The sequence below is a fragment of the Geotrypetes seraphini genome, chromosome 2 (assembly GCF_902459505.1).
Source record: "Geotrypetes seraphini chromosome 2, aGeoSer1.1, whole genome shotgun sequence".
NCBI classification, from domain to species: Eukaryota; Metazoa; Chordata; class Amphibia; order Gymnophiona; family Dermophiidae; genus Geotrypetes; species Geotrypetes seraphini.
Genome location: NC_047085.1, coordinates 273027964 through 273045111, shown reverse-complemented (window position 1 = coordinate 273045111; position 17148 = coordinate 273027964). Strand labels below are relative to the sequence as shown.

At 42.9% G+C, this 17148-nt stretch overlaps 1 protein-coding gene across 3 annotated transcripts in view; it reads right to left on the bottom strand.

The window, feature by feature from the left end:
• Nucleotides 1–17148, bottom strand: part of ANKS6 (ankyrin repeat and sterile alpha motif domain containing 6) — a 277710-nt gene that overhangs the window by 150912 nt on the left and 109650 nt on the right. For all 3 annotated transcript variants that reach the window (XM_033929683.1, XM_033929681.1, XM_033929682.1), the window contains exons 4-6: nt 15142–15346; nt 5885–5991; nt 4191–4339 (exon numbers count right to left, since the gene is read on the bottom strand). In XM_033929683.1, the coding sequence (XP_033785574.1) occupies nt 4191–4339; nt 5885–5991; nt 15142–15346 (461 nt within the window). The remainder of the gene's footprint in view (nt 1–4190; nt 4340–5884; nt 5992–15141; nt 15347–17148) is intronic.

Genomic DNA, 17148 nt, shown 5'->3' with positions numbered 1-17148 from the left:
GATGATCCGACTTCCAGAACTCCTGAGTACGCTGAACATAAGAGCGAAGGACTCGACAGACAACCAACTTGCACAACTGCCTCTGTTCCAAAAAGCTGTCCCGACTCCTAAGACCGGGAGGACCACAGATTGGTTGACATGAAAAGGCGAGACCACAAAAAGGAAGGTACAGGCCGCAGCACCACACGCTCCCTAGAAAACCCCAGGAAGGGAGGCCTACAAGAGAAAACCTGCAGCTCAGAAACGCATCTTACAGAAGAAATGGCCCCAGGAAAATTGCCTTCAGAGTAAGGTCCTTCAACGAGCAGGAACCCAGGGGCTCAAAGGGAGGGTGCACTCGCACTGATAAGACCAGATTGAGATCCTAGGCCGGAACCAAAGGCCGCACTGGAGGCCGAAGCAATTTAACCGCCCTCAAAATGTGAACCATGTCCGGAAAAGAAGTCAAATGCTTATCCTGAAGTAAACCGCGAAATGCAGACAAAGCTGCAAGCTGAACCCGGAGAGAAGACCAGGCCAGGCCCCTATCCAGTCCATCCTGCAAGAACTTCAAGATGTGTGGCAAAGAGGCGTGAAAGGAAACCACTTCCACGCACAGCACATCACTCTTCAAAAATATGCCAAACCCGCACATAAGCCCGAGAAGTGGAAAGCCTCCAGGACCCCAAGAGAGTGGAGAGCACTTTATATGAATAACCTTTCTTACCTAAGCATTCCCCTCTCAAGAGTCAAGCCGTAAGACAAAAGGGACCCGGATCGAACATTGGAATGGGGCCCTGATTCAGGCTCCCTTCAGACTGGCACTGCCTCAAGATTTTTTGTTCTGTCAGAACAGACTCCATTGGCTCTCTAAGCCACATGCCTTGCCGATATCGGTGGCAAGGCTTACAGCTGAGGCACCTCTAGAAAAATGTTGGGGAAATGGAGAGAGGGACTCAACTCGTGACCCGTCAAGTGTGACACCCCCCAAGGTCGAATGGACTTCCGAATGGGCCTCCCCAAGCTCAATCTGGCACCATACAGGGACAAGATTGCCACTAAACAACTTCCGACAGGCCTACACTAACCATTTTCAGGGAAGACTGGCACAGCTTACCACACCTGCTGAGACTGAGAACAAACTGGTAAGACTAGAGGGAAGCACAGCTATTAATATTACAGCCAAAGTTTTGTCTCAGTCTCCACCTGCTGGTCAATGTGAGCTATTACCCATCAGTGAACTGTACCAGTCTGGAGAGATGCTAAAGAACTTGTTTTTTCTGCATTGCACCTTGATCGGCATTTAGTGAGTGAGATTGTTTGTTCAGTTTAAATATCAATATTTTGTTCCACTTTTGAGTCCCTTATGGTTTCTTTTAGTAAAATCTTTGGTAATATATAACGTTCTTCATGTCACGTTTGCATGATTCTTACCTTTCCTTCAAAGTCTTAGTTCTTTGGAGAATGGGCACATTTGTCCACATTTTTTCTTCTGTTGGTAACCCCCTTTTTTATGTGGCGGTTTGAATAGACTTTTCTGGATCTCAATGACTTGTTCTTATGCACACATATGGGTCATTTTAATTAGATTTATTGATCCTTATTTTTCAAAAAAATGTTTATTTTAACATTATTTATAATTATTGTTCAAATGTCCCCCTTCCTTAAATTGTCCCCCCTTCCTTAAATTTATCCTCTTAGCCTCCACTTCCTTAAATTCACCCTCTTAGCCTCCACTATGTATCTAACCCTATCTCTTATTCTAGCATCTCTATGTATCTTTCCTTAAAATTTGTAACTTCCTGGAAATGTCCAGCCATCTTCAATTGTAATCCACTTAGAACTGCAAGGTACAGGCGGAATAGAAGTCTCTAATGTAATGTAATGTAAATGTTTGTCTTCGATTTTAGATCATATATGTACCCCTGAAGCAGACCTTGAGGTCCAGTAATAAAATATACAGTTTAAGACTGTTTTCAGACTTGTGGGTTGATGTGTACTGTTCCATTCCCACTTTGTTTGTTTTTCATGTGGTCCCTAATCCTTGTTTTCTTGTTGTATACCAAATATATAAAAAATTGGATGCTTAAGATTTTAAAATAATGATTTGATTTGGGTTTATTATGGTTATATTCTTTAAAATGGTGAGTGGGTGGGAGGGGTTATAATTTTTACATTAAGGGATTATATGTATAAGAATATCAAGTGTTGTATATCTTATTTGTATTGTATTGTTATAATGTTTATCACTTGTTTGTCAGTTTTAAAATGAATAAAGAATTTAAAAAAATAAAATAAAAAGCCATACGAACTCCAAGAATATCATCTGTAGAAATTTTACTTAAGCCTTCCATTTAACACAAAGTTTTAGAATATAAAAAGTCTACAGTGGCGTACCAAGGGGGGGCGGGGGGGTGGGGGAGGTCCACCCCAGGTGCACGCCTTAGGGGGGGTGCACAGCAGGCCAGGTCCGGGTCATCCTGCCCTACTGTGCAACAGGACCTTCACCTCAGCGCGGCTGCCGGTTGACCCCCCTCTGACTTACTTGCTCTGAAGCAGAGTCGGCAGCCGCGCTGAGGTGCAGGAAGGTCCCCCGATGACTCGTCTGCCGGCTTTGCTCTGGAAGAAGTAAGTTACATCGGAGGGGGCGGACCAGGCAGATGCAGTCATCGTGGGACCTTGCCGCATCTCCCTGCATCTGCCAAGTCCACCCCCTCCGACGTAACTTACTTCCTCCGGAGCAAAGCCAGCAGATGAGTCATCGCGGGACCTTCCAGCACGCGGCTGCTGACTCTGCTCCAGAGTAAGTACGTCGGAGTGGGGTGGACCGGCAGCTACAGTCATCGCGGGAAAGGAGCAGGACTGCTGGAATGGAAGGGTGGTGGAGGGAGAGGAATTGGAGGGAAAGAAAGGGGGCAGATGCTGATTGAAGAGGGGTGGATGGAGAGAGAAAGGGCAGACATTGTATGGTAGTGGGGAGGGTAGAGGGGGAGCCTATGCTGGATAGAAGTACGGATGGGAGAGATAAGGGAGCAAATGCAGGAAGGAAATGGAAGGAGAGAAAAAGGGGAACAGACGATGGAAGTGGACAGAGAGAGAAGAAGGTACTAGATGGAAGGGGTAGATTAAAGAGGGCACATGATGGAAGGAGGGGATAAATAAAAGGAGGGCACATGATGGGGGAAAAGGATTGAGTTAGGGAAATACTGGAGGGGGTGAGGGAAAGAGGTGGTGAGCTGTAGGTAGACAGTAAAAAAGGAAATTGATGAGAGGGTAGTAAGAACGTAATCTAGATGGATGCAGAAAATAAATTGAAAAGGAAAAAAGGGAAAGGGATTGCAGAGGAGAGGTGTGGGAGAGGGAAGGAGAGGAGAGAGATGCCAGACCAATGGGGGTGAAAGGAGAAATGGAAGGGTGAGGCATACAGTTTCTGGAAGGGGCATAGAAGGAGAGAAGATGCCATATAGGGGCAGAGAGACGGCAGACAGTGGATGGAAGGAAGAGAGTAACAAGAAGATGAGGAAAGCAGAAACCAGAGAAGACAAAAGTAGAAAAAAAATGTCTATTTATTTATTGCTTTAGGGGACATGTGTCACTGTTTCTGTGGTGTTTCATTGTATGCAGAGTCCAGCTTCTTGCAGGTTCAATTTAACCTTTGTCTATGTATTTCTATTTTATCTCCCCTTTTACAAAACTATGGAGCGTTTTTTAGCACCAGCCGTGGTGGTAGCAGTTCTGATGCTCAGAATTCTATGAGCATCAGAGCTGTTACCACCGTGGCTAAAATCCACACTACAGTTTTGTAAAAGAGGGAGGGATTAGTTTGTGATTACATATTCCATACTAGGTGAAGGTGTTTTCTGTGTTCTGTGTGTTCGAAAGACATGGGTTTTTGTTAGGATTGACTGCAGGATTGATCTGTACTAGTCTGGCTTGTTTAGTTTTACAATGGGTGTATTGATGTTGTACTGCTCACTGCAGTATGTAAGATGCTGCCTTTTCCTAGGTACTCATGTGTGACGTGTGGATTGTTACTAAAAATCATGTTTTTCATATAGATGGGGGGTGTCAAAAAATGATGGGCCCCAGGTGTCACATATGCTAGATACGCTACTGAAAGTCTGTTCTACATTTTCTATGTGTAATTCAAAAATACTTTGGAAATGCTTACATAAATACAGCAACAGTGTAGATACCAAACTCAAGCGTACCTTCAAGCCTCCCTTATCATCTGGCGGCACAAGAATGTTTAATGATTGTTTGCTTCTGGTACGAGGTAGAGGAACTTTGCCCTTCTGCTTGCTCTTCTCTTTGTCCATCTGCATACAGACTGATGCTAACAACCGAACAAGCTCTGTGTCTGCATGAAAAACAAGAGAGAGAGAGAGAGAGAGAAAAATACTAAGTATAAGTCAAAATCCTGAGCAAATGGTATGGGAGAAAAAAAAAGGTAGAACAACAAGCCAAGAAACCAGGAAAGAGACCTCCACAAACAAGTCAAGAACCAACAAACAGCGGAGGACCACAATATTGTTGGTATGCAATCACAAAGTCTTGTGCGATGGCTCGACACACGTGTTTTGGCCTCTACAGCCTGCCTCAGGAGTCTAAAATGTACCTTTGTTGGTCAAACCATAAATGTTTGTGTAATGTAGTGCGTATTTGTGGTCTTCATCATTGTGTTTTGATTCATCTACATTACACAAACATTTATGGGGGAGAGTGTGGCGCAATGGTTAAAGCTACAGCCTCAGCTGAGGTTGTGGGTTCAAACCCACGCTGCTCCTTGTGACTCTGGGCAAGTCACTTAATCTCCCCATTGCCCCAGGTACATTAGATAGATTGTGAGCCCACCGGGACAGACAGGGAAACATGCTTGAGTACCTGAATAAATTCATATAAACCGTTCTGAGCTCCCCTGGGCATACGGTATAGAAAATTGAATAAATAAATAAATAATTGCCAGGCATAATGAAAAAGTGCATTAAAATAGAAGTTGGGATAATTTGATGGTCATGCACGTTCATGTATAAGCTCAATGTCTGATTTCCAAGTCAACTAGCCTGGGGATGCTGAGAAGTTAGCATTCATAGCTGGAAAGGGGTGGGGATGGGAGGATAAGAATTAAATGGCCAAAAGAAGCTTATGGTTGGCAGCTTTTGAAGAAGGACAAGCTAAACATACTCCAGACCAAGAACATCATTACAAATCAGGACCTGAGACCCAGAATGAGAATAATTTAGGTGCAAAAAGTCCAGGCATGAAACAACAAAGAACACCAGAATAGTAAAAACATTTATACTCATACACTGAAACTCAAGGAGACCACATTTCGGCAGATGCCTACATCAGGATGACAGTCTGAAGAAACAAATGCAAGCATTTGCAAGCACATATATTGCAAACAAATTTTGAAAAATAATATGTACAGCCTTACTGGTATAAAAGAACTTTAAAAATTGAATGGATAAAAAACTTGATACATATAAATCTTGAATAAAAACAAATATGAATATCAAATTAATCGAAACAGCCAGTTTAATTCGCTAATTTATCATGAATATTAAAAATAATAAAATACAAAATTTAAAAATTTTACTTTGTTTAAATTCATTTGCAGTCAAAGTTTCTTATGACATGTTTCATTTATATGAATGCATATTTAGCCACAATATAAAAAAATCTATATGGAATAATTAAGGGTAACTGTGCTGATATGTGGATAATATGCTTATAACTAAGGATAAGATAGCAAATGAGGCCCGGATTCTGTAACCGGCGCCCATGTCGGCAGCTGCCTTAAAAGCAACAGAGCTGGTTACAGAATCGCGCCTGATACTGCCAAGATAGGCGGCTGAAATACAGGCCCAGAAAACCCAAACAAAATATATCTGCAGCAACTCACCAGGATCATTGAGCAGCATCACCAAGTCAAAAGCTGTGTATCCATTTTTTGCACACAAATTGACATCAGCTCCTTGACTTAATAGATACAAAACGACATCTTTATTTCTGAAAGAAAAAAATTAAATGGTAAATTTCTTTGGAATTTTTCTTTTTATACCACCTTTCTTCAGTACCACTGTGAGAGAGGTATGTTTACATATGAGTTTTCTTGTTCTTTATTTTTTTTTGTTAAAATGTTAACATTTTACCCCTCAGCAGATAGAACAGTTCTTCGATTTAAAAGTTTGAATAATCAGACTTGGACACCTATGGGGCCTCCAAGGAGTGAGATAGGTAGTTTTTCAATTCATGCATACAGATTATCTGCTTTATTTTTATTTTTCCTAAAGCATTGTGATACTCAAGAGAAAAAAAAAAAATCAAGGTAGAACTAGAACCAGCGAAGGACAAGATATGATGGTAGTAAGATAGCAATGAAAACAACAATATTAGTGGGTCCAATGTCACCTTCACCTTCCACTTGCATTCATTTTTGTTGCAGGGGAATGCCGGCTGAGGCAGCGACTCTGAAACGCGGCCTCCCTCTGTGCTTTCCTTGTGCTGTGGTCCGCCCCTAATGACGCAACTTCCGTTTTCAGCCTGGGCGGACCGTGGCATAAGGAAAGCACGGAGAGAGGTCGTGTTTCAGAGTCACTGTCACAGCCGACATTTCCCTGTGACAAAAATGGATGCGAGCGGAGGTGAAGGGGGAGGATGTGCTGAGCCAGGAAGTCCGCTGGACTGTTTTTTTGTTAAGTAGAATGGGGGATGGATTTCAAAGACATGCTAGAATGGGGGTGGGGAGTGAAGGGGAAGAACTTATAGGGCCAGAAACAGAGGGTAGTAGAGAAAGAGTTGGTGGGCAATGTTGTGGAGAGAGAGAAAAGGAGAGTAGTTGAACATAAGTGGCTGTGAAGGAAAGGGGAATGAGATACTTGAAGGAAAGATAGTTGGAAAGAGAAAGGCAGAGATGGTGGATCTGGTGGTGGTGTAGAGGGAGGGAGATATATAGGAGGATAGGATAGTTGGAAAAGGAGAGATGTGGCATAGGAGGACAGCTGAGAAGAGAAAGGGAAAGAATTGGACTTGGGGATGGAAGGAGGGTAAGGAGGAAAAAATGTTAGATCTGGGGGTGGAAGGGAATGAGATGTAGCATCTTTTTTTCCCTCTCTCCCTCCCAACTATTGTTCTACATCAAGGAGAGAGAGAAGAACCAAAAAGAAAGGGAGAGATGTTGGACCATGGAGAGAGGATGAAAGATGGACCCATAGGAGGGAAAAGAGATGGGATAAGAAGATGCTAGGGGAAGTAGAGAAAGGGACAGGGAGATATAGCCTGACGAGAGGGAGGGCGATTCTGGAAGTGGTGAGCCTCATGGAAGAGGTCAAAAAGCAGATGATAAGATGAATACAGTGGTAGAAATACGGTAATGGGGAGTAGACAGAAGGAAATAGGAAGCTGGAAGATGGGAAACTGGAGAGCTACAGAATGAGAGCAGGTGGAAAATTGATAAGTACTTGAACATTTAAAAAGAAGGGTGAGTTGAGGTAATAAACTGGGAGCATACCTGATAAAGGCATGGCTCCCCACAATGCCTCCATGTCCACCACTGCTGGCTTAATCAGGGGTCTCAGAGGCTGAATTGGAGAGATTACTCCATTTTCTGCACTCGTCGTTCCCTGAGTGCCTCCTCCTCCTCCTGCCGCTTGATGGTAACTTGGTAGAGATCAAACTACTTCCGGGGTCAAAGATGATACCATCGGCTCCAAAGGAGACACCCCCCTTCACCCTCCCTCCCCCCAACGCTTCCTGCTGGGCCGCTGGATTCCCCATCATCCTGGGACGGGGAGGCATTGCAGACCCAATCGGGCTCAGCGACAAGTCACTGTCCATCTCCGAGGTCAACTCCCCTCGGAGTGCAGATCCGCCCAATCCAAAAGGGACAGCGTAGATGGTAATAGCTGTCTGGCGTGTAACCAAAGAGGTAGAGGAGACAGGGAGCAAGAAAAGCTTGTAATAGGGGAAAAAGTGGAGTAGCCTCTTACAACACGTCTCACCCTGACGCCATCTTGGTTCCTCAAAAGAACTCTGTATTTCTATAGGTCATGTGTATATATGACAGTGAAAAATTTCTTAAGTTCAACTTCCCTTGACTGGGTATGGTTTCTCCCCTCTCTATTGGTGAACTATGTTCATGGTATTATTAATAGGTATGAATGTTTTCACCCCTTTTTTTTCTTCATTGGTATTATTTTCTTTTAAGACGTACATTTAATTTCCTTTATCAAAGCTTTTTGTTCTTTGATGTGAAAATGAATAAATAATAAATAAATTTAAAAAAAAAAAGAAAAAAGTTTTATTTTTAATTTATTAACTGGAATATGTTGGCTTTGTGACATGTGTATCACAAATATACTTGTATTTTATTCAGTGGCATAGCCACAAAACTAATTGGGGGGGGGGGTGCTGAATCCCAAAATGGATGGATGGGCACCAAATTTTCTCCCCACCTGAATGCAAAATATAAATACTTGAGCTGGTGGGATCCCTAAGCCCTGCCAATTAAAGATCTCCTCTTCCAGTCTAGCAATCAGAAATCTCCAAGATTTGCAGCTAGTGGTCATATTCTCAAGCTGCCACAGCTTTCATGCATGCATGAAAGCCAAGGGGATGGGGAGGAAGCAGCAGCTCTGAAATACTATTGCAAGCTGCAGAACTTGGAAAGTTCTGGTCTCTGGATCTAAGGAGCTGGTCATCATCTGGTGAGGCTTCGGGATTCCCACCAGCTACAGCAAGGGCGATGTTCATTTTAAGGGGCCCTAAGCTCAAAGTGTGAGGCCCGACCCCCTCTCATGGTTATGCCAAAAATTATATGAAGTACTTGCTGAGTTTGGGGCAGGGGGGCGGGGCAGAGGCAAAACTTGGACTGAGAGAATATGGCTAATTATAGACCAATTTCAGAAACCCCTGTCCAGGACGTCCAGACGGCCCGTGAATGTTCATGAGCTCCTTTCTGGGATTTTGTGGCAGCAGCACAGCTGTGCTTTGTTGGAGACACACTTGCACTACTCCCTGTCTCGAACCTGAAATTTTTACCGGACTCACACCATTTGGGCATCCACCAAGGGACCAGAAAAGGCTACGTCAGCAGCTTCACACACACACACGCCGTGCAGCACATGGGACACAGATGATCCTCAGATAGTCATCCAGTGCAAATCTGACATGAATTCACTATATCTTGGCCTGAGAAGTCTATCACACCTGTTTTTGAGCAAAATCAAGGTGTTTTTGAGGCAGATAGAGGCTAATAATTGCAATTTTAGCGTCAAAAACAGCCCAGGGAATTACACTGTGGTCCAAAAACTAGTGGTTTGGGGATTTAGAGGTGGGGGACTCTGTCTCTAGCCTTAGAACCTCCAGAAACTGCTTTTAAAACCCCTCAATTTTGCTTTTCAAGCTGTCAACCTATTACTCACTATGTTATGCTGTGTACTGAGAGCTGCTTGTGCTGAAACTGCAGACAGCTTAAAGGGAGAACTTCTGCCTCAACAAGCCTGGAATCCAGACTGATTGTCTCTTCAGACTGCCTTTCAGGCCCCAACAAAACAGACAGAGACTTCAACCCTCACCAGAATCTCATGCGTGCAGACGGGGGAGGAAAGCAGTCAGCCCCAATCCTAGAAAAACTTCCATGGAGCCACTCAGCCTGCACTATCAAGGTGTGCTCCCCATGCATACATGGAAGCATCTGTTGTGAGTATGCTGTGATGTGGAGGAACATTGAATAGCATACTTCTGGATAGGTTCGCTAGGCACAGTCACCACTTGAGAGACTGACATAGTGGGGTGAAGACTTTGATCTTTTGTGATAGGGGATCTGAAGCTTGACACCACTGAGAAATGAGATCCCATTGAGCCAGTATGAGATGGATATGGGCGAAAGGGGTAACATGAACTGTGGATGCCATGTGCCTTAGAAGACACATCATTTGTCTTGCAGATATATGCTGTAGAGTGTTTGTGCAGGTAAGCCCATGTAAGAGTGGTGTTGAATATAGCTCCTATGAACTGTAAAACTTGACTCGGTTGAATGTGAGACTTTTAGTAGTTCACTTTGAATCCTACAAGTTCTAGAAGGTGAATGGTCACCTTTGAGGCCAACTAGACTGCCTGTGGTGATGAATCTTTAATTAGCCAGTTGTCTAGGTAGGGGAACACTTGGAATCCATTCTTTCTAAGGTTGTGAAAACCACCACCAGACATTTTGTGAACACTCTGGGAGATAAAGCTAGCCCGAAAGGGAATACTCTGTATTGGAAATGATGATAGTGAAAATGAAAGCAAAGATATTTTCTGTGGGCTAGGTAACTGGAAATGTGCGCATATGCTTCTTCTTTGAGATCAAGGGAGCATAGCCATTCGTCTTTGTCCAAAAGAGGGTAAAGCATCCCTAGGGATATCATGTGGAACTTCTCTGTGTGTAAATATTTGTTGAGAGCTCGGAGGTCGAGAATAGGACGAAGACCTCCCGTCTTCTTTGGAATTAAGAAATATCTGGCATAGAACCCCTGGTATTTCTGGGAGGGGGGTATGGGTTCTATGGCAGAACTTCTATTTCTTGAAGAAGGAAAGTCTGCTGTGAATTGAAAAAGAGGACTCTCTTGGAGGGATTTGATTGAAATATAGGGAATAACTCACCTGTATGATCTTTAGAACCCAAGTATCTGTTGTTATCAGAATCCAACGTTGATGGTAGAACAGCAGTCGACCTCCAATGGGTTATAAAGGAGATTGAGAGAGATGAATATTGGCTATGCTCTCTAGAAGGATGTCAGAAAGATTGTGGATTTTTGAGGAGCAGAAGACTTGTGAGCTTCTGTGTTGCTTCCTCTACTTTATCGCCAAATAACTCCTCACCCAAGCATGGAATGTTTACTAAATATTGAACATTAAAGTCCAGGTTAGAAACTCAAAGCAAAGCTAATCAATGCATAGCTATGGACACAGCCGATGCTCTGGAGGTGACATCGAAGGCATCAAAAATGGACCTAGCCATGAACTCTCGAGTTTGGAGAAGGTTGTGGGTAGTCATAAGAACATAAGAATAGCCTTACTGGGTCAGACCAATAGTCCATCAAGCCCAGTAGCCTGTTCTCATGGTGGTCAATCCAGGTCACTAGTACCTGGCCAAAACCCAAGGTGTAGCAATATTCCATGCTACCAATACAGGGCAAGCAGTGGCTTCTCCCATGGCTTTCTCAATAACAGACTATTATTTTTCCTCCAGGAACTTGTCCAAACCTTTCTTAAAACCAGCTAAGCTATCCGCTCTTACCACATTCTCTGGCAATGCGTTCCAGATCTTAACTATTCTCTGAGTGAAAAAACTTTCCTCCTATTGGTTTTAAAAGTACAGTATTTCCCTGTAACTTCATCGCATGTCTCCTAGTCTTTGTAATTTTTGACAGAGTGAAAAATTGATCTACTTGTACCCGTTCAACTCTACTCAGGATTTTGTAGACCTCAATAATATCTTTCCTCAGCCATCTCTTTTCAAAGCTGAAGAGCCCTAACCTTTTTAGTCTTTCCTCATACGAGAGGAGTTCCATCCCCTTTACCATCTTGGCCACTCTTCTTTGAACCTTTTCTAGTGCCTCTATATCTTTCTTGAGATAAGGAGACCAGAATTGAATGCAATACTCCAGATGAGGTTGCACCATGGAGTGATACAGGGGCATTATGACATTCTTAGTCTTATTAACCATCCGTTTTTTAATAATTCCCAGCATCCTGTTTGCTTTTTTGGCCACTGCTACACATTGGGTGGAAGGTTTCATCGTATTGTCTACAATGATACCCAGATCCTTTTCTTGGACGCTAACTCCCAAGGTGGACCCTAGCATCCGGTAACTGTGATTCAGGTTAATCTTCCCAATGCGCATCACTTTGCATTTGTCCACATTAAATTTCATCTGTCATTTGGACATCCAGTCTTCCAATTTCCTAAGGTCTGCCTGCAATTTTTCACAATCCGCATGCGTTTCAACAACTTTGAACAGTTTAGTGTCATCTGCAAATTTAATCACCTCACTCATTCCAATTTCCAGTCTCTTGAAATTGGGCAACACAATTAGATGGAATAAATTGCTCAAAGTCTGTAAGCTGTTTCACCAACTGCTTGAAACAGAAGGTCATGAAAAAACTGTAACTGAGTTGCCAACAGAGAATTTTGAAACAGCCTACATCCAAACTTATCTAGGATGCGACCTTCTTTGCTGGGTGGAGAACTGGCATAAACTCTGGTGCTAGAGGATTTCTTTAGAGCTGACTCTACTGGTAGACTGGTGCTGAAGCTGCGGTTTATCAAAACCAGGGCATGATTGAATCCAATATAATGAATCAATCTTTTGAGAAGCTATGGGAAGAGTAAGTAGAGTCTTCTGGTTTTTGAACATAGCATCCTTTAATAAATGATGAAGTGGTACCTTAAGGAGATCTTTAGGAACTTCATCAAAATCAAATGCTTCCAGAAGTTCAACCCATGGTTCAGAATCTGTTTCCAGCTTTGCTGGTAACACCTTCCCCATCTGGCAAATGAAGTTACTAAAAAAACAATCCTTTAGAAGGTGATCTGCGCCGTGATGGAAGCGAAGATGGATCTGACTGTATAGACTCAGGAACAGATAGCTCAGGTTCAAGTTCATTATCTTCACAAACAGAGAGGTCCGAGTCTACAGTGAGAATGCCAGGAGACTCCCTATAGCAGGGGTGTCCAATGTCGGTCCTCGAGGGCCGCAGTCCAGTCGGGTTTTCAGGATTTCCCCAATGAATATGCATGAGATCGATTTGCATGCACTGCTTTCAATGCATATTCATTGGGGAAATCCTGAAAACCCAACTGGACTGCGGCCCTCGAGGACCGACATTGGACACCCCTGCCCTATAGGAAACAAGCGATGGAGATTTATGCTTTCCTTGAGAAGGAGTATGGCAATGAGGACATATCATAACATTAAAAAAAAAAAAACACTTGTATACCGCTATATCTTTCAGTTCAAAGTGGTTCACAAAAATTTTTAAAAAAGTTATACAACCATAACAGATTATAAACTCATTTATGAAATTTATCAAGCAAGTGGGTCTTCAGCACCTTTCTAAAAACCTGGTAAGAGTAAAAAACCTGCAATAGTTTACCGAAATTCTTATCCCATACTGCTACCTGGTAGAAACATAGAAATTGACGGCAGAAAAGGGCCACAGCCCATCGAGTCTGCCCATACCAATGACCTACTCCCTGACTTTTACTCCCCTATAGATCCCACGTGAATATCCCATTTTCTCTTAAATGGTAGGTCAAAATTCTTTGAAAAAAACACTTGTAAACACAACCTTTTACTGAAGGAAATGTAAATATATTAAGTTTGCATAATGATAATTTCCTATCAGTAAATTTGAAATGATCAATAAAATAATTTGGCACAAGACCAGATAACATTTTGAAACAAAAACATCCCAATTTAAAAAATATCCATACCTCAATTGGGAGCCAATGTAGTATCCGATAATATTTTGTCATATGGTCTGATTTTTTCAACTTAAAATCAATCAGAAAGCAGTATTCTGGATGAGCTACAGTCTTTTGATACTCCTTTTGTGTGAGGCTAAATAGACAATATTACAGTAATCCAGAAGACTCGATCAAATACTGCACAAGAAGCCTATAATGATCTGAAGATAATGAAGATGAAGTTCAGCTTCTAAAGAGTGAAGATCTTGACTTGCGACAAGAAGTATAACCTTTGGTACCGGGAGTGCTGATAGGTCTTATCACACATTTTTACAGAAAAGCGAGAGTCAGTACCGTGTGACTTTGATGCTCAATCGGTACTGAAAGAAGATCGATGACTGGTAACACTGGGCCTCAATACATCATACTCAGGTTGGCCGGTACTGAGGGAGATGGTGCACACAACGATGTCAGTTGTGTCTTCAGCAGGGTGGCTAGCTCACTCTGGATCAGATCCTTAATTTGATCCTGAATAAATTGCACCAATACCATTTTCTCAATAGCCGGTCTCAAGGGTGTGGCAGGTTGTCAAGGCATCAGCGACCTGGAAGAAGAGGCTCACCTTTCAGGTGACAGAACCTGCACCGATGGAGATCTCTGCTACCTTCGACACTTGTCATGCATCGAGGGACGTAATGCTGAAGATGCCTGTGATGGTAGATGAGACAAGGACGGCTTCTTAGCTGTCTTACTCAATGCCGTTACAGAGTCCAACGTCGAGGGAAGCATTGATACCGGTATCAATGAAGGTGTGGCATCCTCTGAAGACACTGCAGGACCAAAAAGTTTTTCCTGCAGAAGCCGATGGGTCTTGAGTTAATGCTTCTTAAACATAAGACATCGAGTACAAGAGTCCACTTAATGCTCCAGCCCAAGACACAGAATACACCAGTTGTGTGGGTCAATGCTCGAAATGGGCCATTGGCACTGAGTACACTTTTTGAACCCAGTTGAAGGCCTCGACATGAGAGGGAAAATAGCTTTAGCAAAATTGAATTCAATGTTTAACCAAGACCCAAAGGCTGGGCAAAAGCCCTGAAGACAAAAAAATAAGACAATAAAAGTTGAAAAAAACTGACCCAAAAAGAATGGAATACAGAAAAAAATTAACTCTGAAGGAAACAAAAATAAGAAAATTTTTTAACAATATTCGCAACAGGAAGGCAACTCACAGGATAAAATCCAAAAACACTACTTCTTTGCTTCGTGGAAAACAAAGAACTGAGGAGCTATAAGCCGACATCAGGCGGGAAGGCACTCGCACATGCGTGGTGCAGGCGGTCTCCAGGCTTCTTAAAAAAAATTTAAAAGTGACACTACATATTTAGCACTGTCCATATTGGGCTCTGTGGATGCTGCCTCCTTGTTCTAGGATAATAGTGATTTTCAAGGCTGCACCATTCCTTATGCTGCAATTTTGTCACTGGAAAGTTTCAGATCTCTGTCTCCATTTGTTGCTATTGTGATATAACCTATCCATTTGGACTCATCTAGAAGGATTTATTTTACTTTTACATCAATATTTCACCTATAACTAAGGATGAAAAGAGAGAAGCTTACCTTCTTACCTAGCACAACCCCTAAGTCATATGAGAAATATAGCACATATCCTAAATTTCAACAAAACCAAACCAAAATAAATTTACCCATGATATGTGGCCTGCATTAGGGCTGTCCAGCCATGGATGTTATCCTGTTTGTTGATGTCTGCATTTTTCTCAACAAGCTGTTGTACAAGATCCAGTTTGCCAGTCACAGCAGCAATCATTAAAGGTGATGCACCATCCCCATTAATAAGGTTGACTTGACTCGGATCTTCATCTACTATGTCTTTGACCAACTGAAAGTTTCCTGTGGAAACAATAATTTGATGTTGTCATGGATCTTCCTATGGCAGATTTGCAAGACTCCACAGCTACAGTTTGCAAATGCTGTGGCATATATTTCAAAATTCTGCAACTATACCTGTAGTGATTTTTATATTAAATAATACATGTGTTATACTTTATAAAAATAAAGCTACAGTGGAACCTTGGTTTACGAGCATAATTCGTTCCAGAAGCATGCTCATAAATCAAAATACTCGTATATCAAAGTGAATTTCCTCATAGTTAATAATAGGAACTCGCTTTGATACGTTCCCCCCCTCCCGAGGCCAGCGGCACTGCTCCCCCCTGCTCACAAAGACCCCCCTCGCCGCAAACCGGCACCCCCCCTCTGCGCAGATCGGCACCCCCCCCCCCGCCCAAACAACTTAAACTCACCCCCTCTCCCCTAGAGGGAGAATTAGAAGTCCTTGAGCATGCGCAGATGCATGCTCAAGGCCGGCAGAAGCAGGAAGATCTTCTAGCGGCACCTGTGGGCTGCGTGCTTGTGCCAGACGAGGGTGTGAATTTAAATTGTTCGGGCGGTGGGGTCTTTACGAGCAAGGGGGAGTGATGCCGGTTATCGGGGGGGGGTGCTCACAAATCGAGTCAACACTGGTTTGCGAGACAAGTTTTGCAAAAATATTTTGCTCGTCTGCAAAATACTTGCAAACCAGGTTACTCGCAAACCGAGGTTTGACTGTATTTTCTTATATTTCATGTATCCCCAGAACAGGCGTAAAAAATCCCATGTGCTAGGTTGCTGTGGTGTCACAAAATGCACACTGGCACCCAGGATTTCTTGCATCCAAATGTTTGTTGTTGTTGTTGTGCTGCTGCAGAAAACACCACACCTCAATTCTCTGCTGTGGCCGGGCGCTCTGAAAAGCTGACCATGCTCATGATACTTAAAACCGTAAGACTAGCCAAAACTTTTGGTACCACACAACTTGAGCTTATAGAGATCTGAATGGCAGGTGAGAAGTAGTAAACATACTTTTTATTCTGCAGTTGCAATCAGCAAGATGAGAATAGGTAGCAGTCTCCAAGAGGTAGAAACTAAGGTCCTGATTCACTAAAGATAGCGACTCAATCGCTGTTGGCCGATTCTCTGGCCGATTTTTAAACAGCGATTGATTCACTATCAAGTTTGCACGCAAAAATAATTTGCATGGAGGTGCAAATCATTTGCATGCAAACTCTCTAACTCAATCTCTCAGCGAGCGATTGAGTCGGTACAGAGCCCTGACAGTAGTGACAGGAGAACCAGCCTCCTGTCACCGCTGTCAGGGTTTCTGTCAGGAGGCTTTTTTTCTTTCACACACAAAATATTTGCCCAATAAAAAAAATAGAAAAAAAGCTGGCTATCTCCTGCTGAAAATCCAGTTCAGCGGATTGGCTGGTGATTGGCTTTGTTGCTTGACATATGACATATGACATAGCAGGTCACAAGCTAAGGCACACAGCCAGATAGGCATGCCTAAAAAGCAGTTTTCATCATAAGGCGTATGGGAACAGACTTAAAGATCTCAATCTGTATACTTTGGAGGAAAGGCGGGTGAGGGGAGATACAGAGGACACACACAAGTAACAGGGGTAGCAGGTTTAAAATCAAGAAAAAGCCATCATAACACCAAGAACGCTACACAGATTCCTACACAAGAAGCCACTTCAGATGACAGACCAGCAAGCGGACATCAATGGATGCAGCAGACAGAAGCAGGATGTTGAGCTACCCAGTTTTCTGCACCATTTGCCATATGTATGACTACCTCCCCTCTGGGAGAT